The sequence below is a fragment of the Zophobas morio genome, unplaced genomic scaffold (genome assembly GCF_036711695.1).
Source record: "Zophobas morio isolate AGI-343-1 ecotype UQ-CSIRO unplaced genomic scaffold, CSIRO_AGI_Zmor_V1 ptg000012l, whole genome shotgun sequence".
Lineage (NCBI taxonomy): Eukaryota > Metazoa > Arthropoda > Insecta > Coleoptera > Tenebrionidae > Zophobas > Zophobas morio.
The window spans coordinates 2,222,425-2,236,933 of NW_026972117.1; the positions used below are offsets into that span (position 1 = coordinate 2,222,425).

Genomic DNA, 14,509 nt, shown 5'->3' on the forward strand with positions numbered 1-14,509 from the left:
TTAAAACCTATTTGAATTATTAATTCTTCTACGATTATGTACTTCAAATTGTTTTTGCAGATTGGTCAATTTTTTATTTATTATTAGACGCACTGCCAAATTAATAATTTCCGTTCTTAAATCAGCAATATGAATGTCACAGTTAATCCAAGTAAAGTTAATTGTTGCTGTTATATGTTCTTTTAAATTTCTTGCAATATTTGGAACTTCTCCAAAATTATCTAAAAAGAAGACTATGGTATCGTAAATCTCAGCTAAGCATGTTACAAATTCTTTTGTAGCATATTTCAACCTTAATTTTTGATCCTGTTCTTTGTAAAGAGTGAAAATATACAATTTTTACAGTCTTTACATGTGATAGCTTTTAATTTTTTTATTAAAAAGCCACAAACATATATAATAGCCTGAAGATCATATAAATTTTTAAATGCAGCTCTATTAGTTGAGCTAGAATTTTCTAAATTTACCAACTCATTGATATTTTCTGTAAACTGAAAATTTGTTGGTTTTGATGACGAGGATAAAAATATTCTAAGATTATCGAGAAGTTTTCCTACATCTTCTTCACAATTCTTACCATATGCTTGATATGCTATCAAATTATTCAAAATACTTGTTTTTAACGCCGATATAAATTGAAAACACGATGGATTACTATTTCCTGAACCGTATTGTCGTATCACTGAAAATAAATTTTCTAGAGGATCCTGATTCAACATTCTTGTTCGCAAAAATTTGAATTCATTTTTTTCACACATCTGCCAAAGAAGTCTAATTCCACGAATGTTATTTAACCAACCTTCTTTAAAGGGCATAGTTGTTTTGAATTGACCACGTACTTCGTCATAAAATTTCCAACTTTCGATTTTTTTTTCCATTTTATTCCAAAAATCAAAATGACCAGATTTCTTTGTTAAAGCACATCTTAGCTTTGGATTGCAGTGGTTGTTACGCATATTAATAATACCAGTGGAGTTGAAACTGTCGAATAAATCATTTGCGTCTTTTACAAAGAAAGCCGTTTCGATTGCTTCTGAAGGAATATTTTCTTTTGAATCTATTAGAGTTTCAAGTGCAGCTGCCATACTGGCACTAAGTGTTTTTGCTGCAATTGACACTTTCATCTTTAATAATCTATATCTGTTCACGTAAAGAAAGGGTTCTCGGATTTTATGCAAAGTTTGAAATCTTCGAGTACTATCAAATTGATAAGCTTGTCTCAAATACATAAATTTAGCTTTCTTGGTTTCATCATAATAAATCGTATATTTAAGGAGAGCATTTCTTAATGATTTCAATAAATGGGGACTATCATATAAACATACAATTTTTTTTTAATTTACCTTAAAGTATGGTTCCTTATACTCTACAATTATTAGTTTTAATTTTATACTTTTAATAGAGTCCTTAACAAAATAGTACGCTATTGGTTGTTTCCATCCGGAACTAATACCTTGTATCATAAATACTAACGCATGGTTAGCATAATTTTTATTTCGTCCTAAAGATCCCAAATCCTCAAAACCAATAATTTTGTCAGTAGATCTCGAATAGGTTAAATTTGTAGATAAAGACACTTCATCAAACATAAGCTTGCATAATCGATCTCTTGGTTTCAGTTTCTCAATTCTCATTTTTAACTTATCAAATAGTTCGTCATTCACGCCACATTCAAAAGGTATATTTTTCAAAAATTTGTACAAAGTTGTTTTTGACGGAAGTCTGAAAAAATGTTTTAAAAAGCGATAACATTTTGGACCTCTTTTGTACATAGCCAAGGCAAATATTTTATTTTCAGTTGACCATCTAGGAATTTTTTTTTTCATGTTATCAAATTGGGATTTTATGAAGCTTGTAAAATGTTAATTAGATAATTTTGGGGAGCACGTTTTAGAAGATCCAAGTTTTTTTTTGATTTACATAATTTTAAATTTAATCTGTTTATTGCCTGTTTCTGGCGTTTTGTTATTCTAAATAAAGTTTGCTCTCTAGGAGTTAAGTCGTCCACTCTTTTGCATCCTACCTTTTTCAAAACACTGGGTGAATATTTTCTTTTTTTCGGAGTATGTGATATTGTCGTGAGAGTATCACAATGGCGTTTGCGTCTTTGTGAATTTACGCTACCATCATACTCAGATTCCGGAATAGTTCCGACTAAAAAAATAAAAATTTTATAATTTTTTTGTTCACTTTTACTGGAATACCCATCACCATTAGTATTAATCACAGCTTGACTACTGTCCTTAAAAATAGTGGGAATTGCGTATTTATGAAGGTTCGTTTGTGCGGTGCTCGTAAAGTAATTTTTACTGAAATGATCTTCACAAATGTAAGCTTTTTTACAATTAACAACAATTTTTTCTGTGCAGGAGGCATTAATGGTATCTATCCACTTTTGTTTTTGAACTGGAGATTTAGGAAAAATAAAAAAATGTTTATTTTTGTTCTTGTTGATTCCTGTTGCGTATACTGACGGACAATTTGGAACTTTGCATCGATATTTATTAATAATTTTCATTTCCGTTGTATCTGAAGCAAGTAAAACTATATTAATATGACTTAAAAATAGCAGATATAATAGCCACCAAACTTACTACTGAAAACCTTTTGAAAAAATTATAATTTGGCGTTTGAATTTGAATGACGTTAAAGGAGATATTTGTTGACAGTAAACACGATCTATTACGAAATTTACACGAGTATAAGCGAATGAGTGTTTGCTCCAGCCGCTCGCGCAGCGCTAGTGTCGCTTCCTAGACTATACGATTAAATGGCAATGAACTGTCTTCCTATTTGTTTAATGGTCTGTGGATCCGGAGTAATTCTCAGATACCTCCTCGATTTTCTGTGATCCTATTGGCCGAGCGAAATTAGTCGAGCGAAAATCCATGCTGTCAGCGCTAATCTATGGTGTCAGCGCTAAAGCCAGCGAACCTCGAGATTCAGCTTCGGACCAGGATCACATATCGTCGAGGAGGTGGCAGCCATCATGTGACCATAATGATAGATGACAGCTGACAGCTCTATTACAGGTTTCTGTAACAAACGTCAAATCAGGAGTAATTGTTTGCAGTTTCGAAACCTCCTCGCCTTTATGTGATCCTATTAGGCGAACGAGAATCCACGCTAAATTTCCCAATTGTGACCCGAACGAACGAACACCCCGGATTTTATTTATTAAAAAACAATACAAACAGAACAAATAATCAAATTTTATGCTGCATTAGCTTTGATTGTGCTTTTATTTACTGCTATTTTTGTAATACTTTGAGAACTTTTGAAATGGTCGACAGATCTTCCCTCGCTCCAGTGGCGTGAATAACATCCCTGCAAGGGCGTAAATTTCAAGAAGGCACAAAAACTATGTACGAAATAAATGTAGACATTTATTCAGGTAACTTATACATTTGATTTGAATTAAATCAGTTGGTCTTCCTGCACTTTTCTGTCTTAAAACACTTTCGATTCTTAGATAGTACACTCGATGGTGGGGCCTTGGAAGGCAAACATTTTCAACATCTGGTGGATCCTCTCCAAAGGAAGCGTGTTCAAGTTCATCAGCACCATTGTAGACTCCGGACTCATAATAATCCTAACTAATCAAATTTTGGTTTAACAATTTTGGACAATATGCATTGTTGGTTGCAGAACAGAATTTTGGTTGTATTACTTTTGTTCAAATTTAAAAATTAGATGAAAGTTAAAATGATCACAGATACTCGATTCAGATGTTTATTTGCTTGTTATTTAGATTAAACAGACTTGATTTTATTCTAATGTTCTAGCTCATTGATACAAAAGAAATTTATATTTATTTTTGGTTGGTAGTAACTTTGACAGAGCGCGCCAACTTCAGGTAGTTCGCGTCCATCGGATTTTTTAAAATGGTTTCTGTGCAACGTTTAATTGCGTTTTCGGTTGGATTTTTTCAAAGGACATCGGTGTTCAGGTAGGATTTTCGTTTAAACCGCTTTTGTGTAATTTAAAACTTTTTACTAACATTTTTCGTTGCGAATTTGGTTTCAATAACGAACTTTTTGATGGTATTTTTTTTCAAGATAATCCTACAAAGCCAACTATCCAAATTTTGATTTAATAATTTTGGACCATTGTGTATTGTTGGTTGCATGAACAGATTATAGTTTGTATTGTTTTGTTCAAGTTTGAATATTAAATGAGCAAAGGAGTTAAAAATGACCACATATATTCCATTTAGATTTGATATACATTTCAACAAACTTTATTTTATTCTACTGTCCTATTTTATTTAGTACGTAAGAAAACTTTATTTATTTTTGGTTGGTGGTAATTTTGACACCGAGAACTAACTTCTGACGTATCAGCTTTTTCAAAATGGTCTCAATGTTTGTAACATTTATAACTAGTACGGGGGTAATATTATTCTTCTTATTCTACCTCCATGGTGTATTGTGTTTTCAGTTGGATTTTACTCTTATAACATCGGTGTTCATGTCTTTTAGTTAAATTTACTCTCCCTGATATGATTTAAAACCCTTTACCAATATTTGTAGGGGTAATGTCTATGTAGCAAATTTGGTTTAAAAAATTAATATCGTTAAAAATTTTGCCCGTTATATTCGTATTGTGATAACCCAAACTTCCCGCCTTAAAATTTGACCTTGAAACAGTTTGAAAGGCCCGCGAAAAATTCAAAAATTCAAAGTTTGGCCTTGGCTGTGATCGTCTAACAAATAAGAACCTACGTTGTGTTTTTTTTTTTTTTGTTTTTGAAAAATGGCGGGAAGACGTTCTTTCATACAAGTGCATACACTGTCGAGAGCGCAAGAAATAATAGACAAAAATTGGTTTGGAGGGGGAGAAACGGCACCACCCTCACAGGGGGAAATACGCTGCGAAGATTTACCCCTCAGCGCAAAAACCCCCTTGGTTTTATTCCCGGACGACATTTTATTACATTTCAAACACCTTAAGATATTTGAAAGAAAACACTCGCGGATTGACAGAAAGAAAAACACTCCCGAATCGACAGAAAGAAAAACACTCGCGAATTGACAGACATACACACACGAAAAACGAACAAACGGAAATTCTGTACATCTGTTTGGAATCAATGCAAATATTGGAATATCACAAGTTTAATAAAACAAAGCAAAAACCGAATCAAGTAACTGGATGCAAGTACACAAGTTATTACAGGCGTGTGGCGGCCGATCTCTTTTCCCTTTTTAAGTTACGGCAGTTAATAGGAGCACAACAAAAGTACCCCTGGAGCGTTGTAGCATAAGCGGAGTCTGAGCTACCGGTCTGGAACTGTTCTCCCCCCGCGACGGTGATTCTATTTATCGCAAAGCCTACCCCACACGCATATCCCATGACGAACTTTGCCCTGCGGAACTAGGCCATTACGGTCGTCCAACCCGCAAAGATCTCGACTATTGGGCCAAATCGAGAAATTCACAACGTCGGCGGCCGCCCCCTGAATCTATCCAAACCTGTGGACTTGTACAGGTGGCGCGATAAATCTCGCCAGCTCGACTAGGAACCAAACCTCGCTTCTGCCACGTTTTCTGTGTCATTTAACCTCAATTCCATTTTAAAACATTCAATCAATCTCTTATAACTCTGATGTTAACAACAACTGAACAAGTGTTAAAGTTTCAAAGAGCAATAAACAACATTTAAATTCGCCATACAGTCTTGTGAAATCTTAAACAACAAATAATTCTTATGTGGGATTAAAGTTGGACATCAAATAATTTATATGATAGAAAACATTCATCAACAAAGTATTTACAAAACAAAACTTAGCAAGGATTTATGAGACGAAAGATCTGGTGTGAAATAAACTTGTACAAATAGAAATGTTATGGGAGGTTAGAACTGTAGAACATGAAATTTACGTTCAATTAAATTTATACAACAAATAAAATTACTGAGGTTAAAATTGTGAGATTAAAGAAATATTGTATGATGTGAAAATTTGCAGAGTTAACAAAATTTACATGAGATTAATTTTTGCCACACTTTATCAACGGTTCAAACAAAGAGTTTACATTATGCCAAATTATATCATGATCTAAATGATTGGTTACTTCAAAAATAATTTACTTTGAGAAGTTAAAATACTACGAACTGGTTACCCCAACAAAACACATAATAAACAAATACAAAAATATCCAATCATCGCTCCGAGGGAAAAAGCGTCTCGGTGATGTAAATCCCAAATCGTTGCGAGGAAAAAGCGTTTCGGTAACGTGAATTTTCTGTAGCGTTGGGGGCATGCCTTAATTAATTAATCAATCTGGCGTTGCGAAACATGCCCCGATGAATTAATCGTGATAACGATGATAACCACCTAAGGGGAGAAAATATCATAACCCCCCGCCAGTCCGCAGTATAATGAACTTGTTTAACTGCCGTAAATGAACTATTAGCAATCTTGTGTGAAGAATTTAGAAGTGTTATAATGTAACACTTACGTATATGCATCCAGAGACCTATTCGTAATTAAACATAAGGTGTTTTTCCTGACTAAGTGAATTTCATGAAATCTTCTAGCAAATGGTTAATTTAAATAATCCTGATTGTTAAATTGTGTTTGCACTAGCTGACTATTAAGAAAAACTAGCTTGATTGGTGAATTTACAAACAAAGAAACAGATTCACAACACGTGTTCGCGTCCGACCGGAAGTCTGCAATTTTCGATTAAAAGGGCGCAAGAATTTAACGCGCGGGTTGGGGACAACTGTATCATTATGAAAAATACGTTTGATCGTCGTTAAACAAAGGCTTCCTCCCGTTTTATTAACTACCAAACCAACTAATTTAAACCTAGCGCTTACCACGTGGTTACACTTACACGAAACACACCAGAATGACACATTCTACCGCCATGCCGCTTTTCTACCAACCCTCTAACTGAAATTACCCTAGCGCTACGTGCTGCCATCTAACCCAAAGATCATGCCACTAACTCCTAAGCGCTACGTGCATTAGACCATCCATGCATATTTGGTTGCCTATGTTTAAGGATTTCCTTTTTGTGATTGAACTCTTTTTTTTTTCAAATTAAAATTATTCAAATGTGATTTCGCGCCGTTGTCAATTAATTTCAGCGCGAAAAGTTTGATTTAAATTCGGTCACCACAGTATCCAGACTTTCTTCCTGCCTTGGAGGATCTGAGATTGTATCAATCAAGAACTGACTGAAAGCCACATTTTACTAAAACGTTGAGGACGACGATGGACACGAGATTATTGCAGTGGTAATTGAGAAGTCGAAAAGACACCATCAGGTCGTTAGTTGTAATTAATTAATTAATGAATAATTATTGTAAGATGTCAAACAGGTGCGTTGTGAGTAGCTTGACGGACGAGGGCTATACTAGTCGGCCATGGCATGACTAACATGGCCGCTTATTCAATTCAATGCTACGAATCAAGTAAAAATGGTGTTTTTTGTCCGTATCCAAATTTAGGTTGGCGACAATCGCGGCTGATTTTTCCGTATTTTAAATTTGGTCCCACGAAATTGACCAATCAAATGTGCGGAATTTAAAAAATTCAGGGCTGCCAACTTACATTTGAATGCGGGCAAATGTTACTCTATCATTTAATTGACGCTGTGAACTTATGCAACTCATAATACACATCTCAACAGGCAACCAGTAATTTACCGATCAGGCGGTCGAGAAATATCAATGAAATTGCCAAACAAATACATCGACCCCGCGCTTCTTAAATTGACTGTTCTGTGGTTGATTCCACCTATCGTGGTGAGGATTTGTGGCCAGTACTTTTTGAATAAAAACAAACTTTTCTTGCTTTTATGTTAGTATATATCTGGTGCTTCTCTGGTTTTAATATCAACAAGGTTTGATTTTTTTGGTTTCTAGAGTATCAAGACTCTCTTCCTGCTCTAGAGGATCTCAGGTACTAAAAACTGACTTGAAGCCTCAGTTTACTAAAACGATGCAGACGAGATTATTTTATCAAAGGATCAATACTTCAGACGTTTTAAGCAGACCATGTTGCCACGATGAATTCTAGATGCCTATGGTTGGCTTTTAGAGACTACTTCCCAATCCATTCATTGATGTTTGAGGAGTCGGGAAGACACCACCAGGTCACCTCTGACATCGTCTTCATGTTCGTCAACGTCTACGGTAGCAAGGAGTTCTTCGCCAACGAATACCCCACGCTCTTGGCCAAGCATCTCCTCTCACAGTACTCCTATGATACTGAGAAGGAGATATGTTAGCTGGAATTGCTGAAACTGACTTCGGCGACTCTCAGAGGTGATGAAAACATCGCGGATTCCAAACTAATGACCAGCACATCAAGCAAGACTTAAACTAGTCGAAGGACAACAATCAAATTTGGTGCTGAATTTAAAAAATTCAGTGTAGCCAACTTAAATTGATGTCGTGAACTTATGCAACTCATAATACACGTCTGAATAGGCAACCAGTAATACACACAATTGTTACATTAGAAAATGGCGGCCGCACCGATTTTGTCGGTGAAAATCAACGAAAATTCGAAATGTGCTGCTATCACATGCAACAAAAAGGTTGCGAATGGTGTAATTTGCGTTCTATGCAGTGCTGCGTACCATTCAAAATGTGCGATTGCTGCTGGAAACCCCAACGCCGACGAAACACTTGCTTTCTGGACCTGTGTTAAATGTGTGCCAAACACGGACGCAGCAAGAAGAATTGTCGATTTACTACACACAGCCACGTCTCTCTACAGGGAAAATTGTATTTACGAAAAATTGGTGAACATAATGCGAAGTAACATTGATCTAATGCGCGCGGAAGTCGTCAATGACAATGAAAACACAAAAACCAACGCCATGGAAGAATAAGAAGATGGTTCTATAAAGAAGATGAACAAAAAGAATTCAGAGATTGACGAAGGCTCCCCACAAACTGTCGGAACAAAGTGATGAAAATAACCCCCACATCAAAGAAAACGTCAGGCACAAGAGCAGCAGGCGATATCAAAGACGTTAAATCACTTATGGATTGGAGTGGCGGAGGCGGAAGTAAACGGAACGAGAAGAACTTCCCAACAAGCATGGTTGTACATTGGTTGGACGACAAAAAAATCCACCATCGAAGGACTTTTCACAGCAGGTTTCAACTATTGACGAGCTATCAAGAGGAGACTTTTAGTAGAGGATTAGGTCAAATTTTACAAAAGGCGGTTTTAACTAAAATCCTACCTGAACACCGATATCCTGTGAAAAAATCCAACCGAAAACACAATAAAACGTTCCAAAGAAACCATTTTGAAAAAGCGAATCAGCCTGAACTACCTGAAGTTGGCGCACTCTGTCAAAGTTGCTACCAACCAAAAATAAATACAATTTTGTCTAAAATTGTTAATCAAAATTTGATTAATTGGCTTAAATATAAATATCGACAAATATTATCACTGTATCATGCAAAATTGATTGCACAGTCAGCTCCAATACCTTAAATAAAAACTTATTTTTTGAAAATTGGTGGTTATGCAACTCAATATACACCTATCGTGTAACAAAGTTTATTTTTGACTTAAAAAAATGTTTTTTATGTTAAACGGTAAGTAGAGGATTTATATTTGGGTCCTGATGAGGTAAAATTCCTAAAGGCAGATTCATATACGGCGAAGTATCTACAATTTACTCATTTATGACAGAATTAAGAAAATAATACAACAAACCTTCAATTAATACCCATCGTGACTTTGTTTGTATGCTAGGTTGAATTTCCATTGTATCACCTCCTAAATTCTCTTCAATGATACCTAAATCATCAATAGTGTAAATTTTGTCACCACTCGATCTACTACATGTGTTAAAGGCTGAAACCAAACACACTGAATCTTCAATAAAACTAGTGGGAGCTTCATTATACTCCAGCACCCTGAAATAAACAAACAAATAAATAAAATTGATATTTTGTTTGAGTACTCTTACTCTTGCAGGAAATTAAGAGTAAATGGAGACAAATGCTCTAAAACTTCCGTAACAAAAGTCCTACTTTTCATACAATCACTTTGTGTCCTAAATGATAAACCACTCTGTGAATTCTGCGTCTTAAGACCACTAAAAATTTCTTTTATCCACAAACTAGCGACCTCTCTATGACTAAAACTATGTGTGCTATCAACTGTAAATTTAAACAGACTAGTCACAAAATTAGGTAATATTTCTCCTTCAAGAACAATGTTTAATAAATTCGTCCACTTATTTACAAACTGCGTTGGAATGTTTTTAGAACCTGAAAAAATAAAACACAGAAAAATTAAGCACCAACTTGCTTTAAAACTTGCCTGAGTCATCCTCTTCACATTCAGTATTCAATATCCTCAAGCTGTCTATCAACAATTTGCAAATTTTGTCAGAACTTTTCTCCCTATTAACTTTAAACTCATTTCGTAGTGCCTCATCCACCCTCTCTATTACGTCACTAACTTCACCCCTATCCCCCACAAATTTACTAACCCTCTTCATCAACCGGCGATTATTCTCGTTAATTTCGCCCCCATTCAAATGACTATGTATAAACACACAATCTTCCACTACAACACTGTCTCCTTCCTCCACCACAAAATCCACCATATTGTCACCCTGAACACCCCAATACTTCTCTTTCAACCACTCCAAACAAAACTTCAAACTCATCTCCAGCATAGACAACGACGGCACTTTATGACTGTGCGCAATATCATGCCGGATGCTCACCAGCCAATTCGGAAGCTCATTCTGCATAGCCGTCTTATAAAACGTGCCCTGCTTTTCGCTATTAGCAGCACACAAGTTCAAGAATCGGACCAGCGACGTCGAGAAAATGTGGCTGCTTTCGTAGGCGGACAACTGGCTGGTGTTTACCAGAAGCGCCTCGAGGACGATTAGGGTCCCTTCGACGCCTGCGGACAGGAGAGGGGTGCGGTGCTTCCAGATTTTCAGAATTTGCAGCGCCTTGGGCCAGTCGCGCGAGTTCTCGGAGTAAATCAAGTTGTAGACGAGCTTCCATTCAGAGCTGAAAGTTTGAGGTTAGGGTGGAACGAGACCGACATAAGACTTACATGTTGAACCAGGGGACTAGGACTTTTCCGGAGTGTTTCTGCGAAAGAGACATTTTTGCTAGTGGCTAAAATTGTACGAAAATGTTTAAATTCAAACAATTTGATAGATTGACATTTTGAGTTTTGACAGCGTGCTAGCAACAAAGTCCCTAGATTTAGTGAGATTTAGTGGAAACTGGAAAATTTAGAAGATGGATTCCTACTTGGTTAAATTACAATAGGAAAAGGCGGCGTACGTGATGATAGATGGCGCTGCCTCGATCGAATAAGACAAATTTCGACTCCTCTTCTTGTTATTTTAACAAAAAATCGACAAACAAAAATAGTAGAATTTGCGTTTATATATTTGTTTTAGTCAAACATATTGTCGCTTAAAATAATGTACAATGATGATCCTTCTTAGTAATTTGACTTGTTAAAAACTGTTGTGTAATATCTATTTCTGTGTTTGCAAGTTCGCAGTAAACACAGTGTTTATCTAGTCAATTAATGTAATGGTACAGTGATGATCTTGTATTTTTATTTATCGAACTACACAGAAATTTGTGTGGTTAAAGCTCAACAGCTTTGACTAAACCACAAAACGTTGCATAACATTCTTTACCACGCATAATAACAAGAAATTAACTACGTTTATAAAAATTTCTAATCATTTTAATATCTTATTAGAGGAGCGAATAAGTTTGCGAGTATATTGAACAGGGAGCTCGCGTGATGAGCGAGACGTTGTGTATGAAAAAGTGCGCCTTCAATTCAGCACCAATATACAAAAACTATCGTATAAGTAGTAAAATAGCACTTCCTAATAATTGTTTGTCGGTTTGTTAACTTTTTAATTATCCGTGAAAAATAAATTATCTAGCAGACGCAAAAAGTACGAAAACAGGGTCCTACATTACTGAAGTTAATAAACAACAATAAGCCAACCAGCACAATTAAACTAGTTTAGAATCAATTAGCAGTTAGCAGAAATCATCTACAGGGGAATTACGACATTGAACTAAATTTAAAAATCGTTACAAGAGTCAGTTTTTGTGGCATCGAAAAGATTTCCTTCACGTCGCATAAATAATAAATTAATAATCGTTATTGAGAAAGCCCGATTTTTAATAAAAATTTGGATTTTCACGTTTTTGCAGTTTATGACAGCTCCAATCAAATATTTAAGGTTGATTCACTTTCACGATTGCAAGGCAATGTCATAAAACCAGCGATCGATAAAATCTTACGCATCACCGATGAACGACCTCTCCACAATTTTTCAAATTTTGACGGTCGCCGGTTTATGAAAGCAATTAATAGAATCCGCGCCGAAAAAATGTGGCGTTATTGCTGGATTAATTTCCGTCTGGGGAAAAAATTTCGGAACGATAATTTCTACTAACCGCTGATTGGTTTCTTCTGCAGGAAGCGAGCTCATTTTTGTTCCGTCAAGGTTTTTAATAGCGACCCGGGGTGTCGATGTGACTAATCGCAATTTCTAAAAAGATTTTTTCTCAGCCCGGCGACCGACTAACGCTCAAGCGGTTTTCTTATTAGTTTTTTGGAACAGAAATCTGGAATTTCTGACGGCTGCTGCAAAGACAATTAGTTTCTTTAAGTAATTAAATTCTGTTAATTTGTAGTGTGCTAGCCAAGGTCCGTTCAAATGAACTGGTAAATTAATTGACCCTCAAAAAAACCGAAGAGATGGATTTACGTGAAACGAACGAAATTTTAACAATCGCGGTACAAATGCACAAGAAGGTAAACCACAAAACTATTTCGTCATTTTTATTTGAATGCATTCAATTAAAGCTGGGAATGTTCTGCATAAAATTAACGGTTTATCAATTACGGGTAAACTTGACACATTAATTAAAAGCGATTCGGATTAACAAAAAAACTAAATGTTATTTCCTTGGAGCGTTGTGGGTTCGGGGCAGTCTGCCGATAGCGTGGAAAAATACACAATTTGTTTGTTAAAACTAGGAAAAGGAGTGTGACAGGAGTGATACATCGCAGCGCACGTTTGTAATTTTAAATATTTAGAAATACTGACATTTGACCATCTGGAGAAGATTTTTTAACGTTGGCTGAAAGCGTGAAGCTTAGCAGAGGCAAAAGTCAGACATGGAAGAGTCGTATTTGTGTAATGGTGTTGAAAGTTTTATCGAACACGGCGAGAAACCTTGGATTTTAAACGCGTGTACTTTTTTTTAATTGATGCCAACATAAGCCGAAAAAATGTAAATTGATACATACGTGTTATAATCTTCACTAATTCACTAATTTCCACCAAGATTATTTTAAATTCTTTAAAAAATAAAACACCTACTCCCCTAGATTCTTTCACATTCTTTAAAAAAAGACAGATGGTGTCCTTAAGATTTTTTCAAATTCGTTTAAAAAATTAAACTAAGATTCCGAAAGATTCTTTCACCAATTTTTTAAAAGATATAATACCAGGGGATCTTAAATTATTTCACACTCTTTCAACAATAAAACACCCCCGCGTTTATAAATTATTTCACATTTGACATAAAAAGCTCCCGAGATTTTTTCATAAAAAAGTTTTGTGTAAAATGCCATATCTGTTACTTCAAAAATGGCGAAGCTACAAAAATGCAAACTTCAAAATTATTAATAAAAGAATCGAAATCTCTAAAAATATATAGCGTTCTACAAAAATATATATATCTTTGGTGTGTGATCTGTCAATGAAACATCTCGTACAGTTGATAATAACTGTAAAACTACTTACTTATAATATGTTTATAATAATTTAGTCTAAATGCGTATATAAGGCACACAAAATCGTTGGGACACTCTGTATATCGATGTTAAAAAATAACTATTTTTTATTTCATTAAAGATTATTGTTTATATTTTACAATAATAATTATAACTACACAAGCGTGACAGACAACAATGGTCAATTTTCCAGCATTGTTGAGAATAACAGAACTAGAAGTGATATTATAAACTTTATGATGTTTCCAAATGGATTTGCTAGGTTTCGTAAATTAGATTTCTCTACTTAGCCCAAAATTCAGTGCTTTTGTCTATGCTTTTTTTTCTTAGATTGACAACATATTTAAATTCGGAAAGGAAAAACCGCAAGGTTGCAAACCAGAAAAAATAAAATAACTAAAAATTAAAAAATTGTTCAAAAATCGGAAAAAAACGAACTAAAACCGAAAAATTATAACAATGAAACATCCAAAAATTTTAAGACTTTGGGAAATAGAAAATGGAAAAATTGAAAAATTGTAAAAAAAATAGAGAGAGGAAAAAACGCAAAATTGAAGGAAACATTAAAATGTCTAAAAAATTGAAGAATGGAAAATCGAAAATTTGAGGAACTGAAAAAGTAAATAATCGAAAATTGAAAAGTTGAGACACCGAGAAAATTAATAATCAAAAATGAAAAACTTAAAAATTTTAAAACTGCAAGATTAAAAAAGT

General features: G+C 35.0%; 1 protein-coding gene across 1 annotated transcript; it reads right to left on the bottom strand.

The window, feature by feature from the left end:
* Window positions 1-9,521: 9,521 nt before the first annotated feature.
* On the bottom strand, window positions 9,522-11,225 carry LOC135127573 (uncharacterized). The gene is made up of 5 exons (XM_064054053.1): window positions 11,063-11,225; window positions 10,307-11,016; window positions 9,951-10,254; window positions 9,695-9,897; window positions 9,522-9,646 (listed from the first exon to the last, which is right to left on the bottom strand). Exons 1-5 carry the CDS (start codon window positions 11,113-11,115, stop codon window positions 9,567-9,569), a joined length of 1,350 nt encoding a protein of 449 aa, XP_063910123.1. The 5' UTR covers window positions 11,116-11,225; the 3' UTR covers window positions 9,522-9,566.
* Between the last annotated feature and the right edge of the window lie 3,284 nt (window positions 11,226-14,509).

Excerpts from the sequence above, each read along its gene's own strand:
- LOC135127573 (XM_064054053.1), bottom strand. The coding sequence starts at position 11,115 with ATGTCTCTTTCGCAGAAACACTCCGGAAAAGTCCTAGTCCCCTGGTTC. Across the intron at positions 10,255-10,306 it reads ATGTGAAGAGGATGACTCAG|GTTCTAAAAACATTCCAACG; the intron begins GCAAGTTTTAAA and ends TTATTTTTTCAG. Across the intron at positions 9,898-9,950 it reads ACTCTTAATTTCCTGCAAGA|GGTGCTGGAGTATAATGAAG; the intron begins GTAAGAGTACTC and ends TGTTTATTTCAG.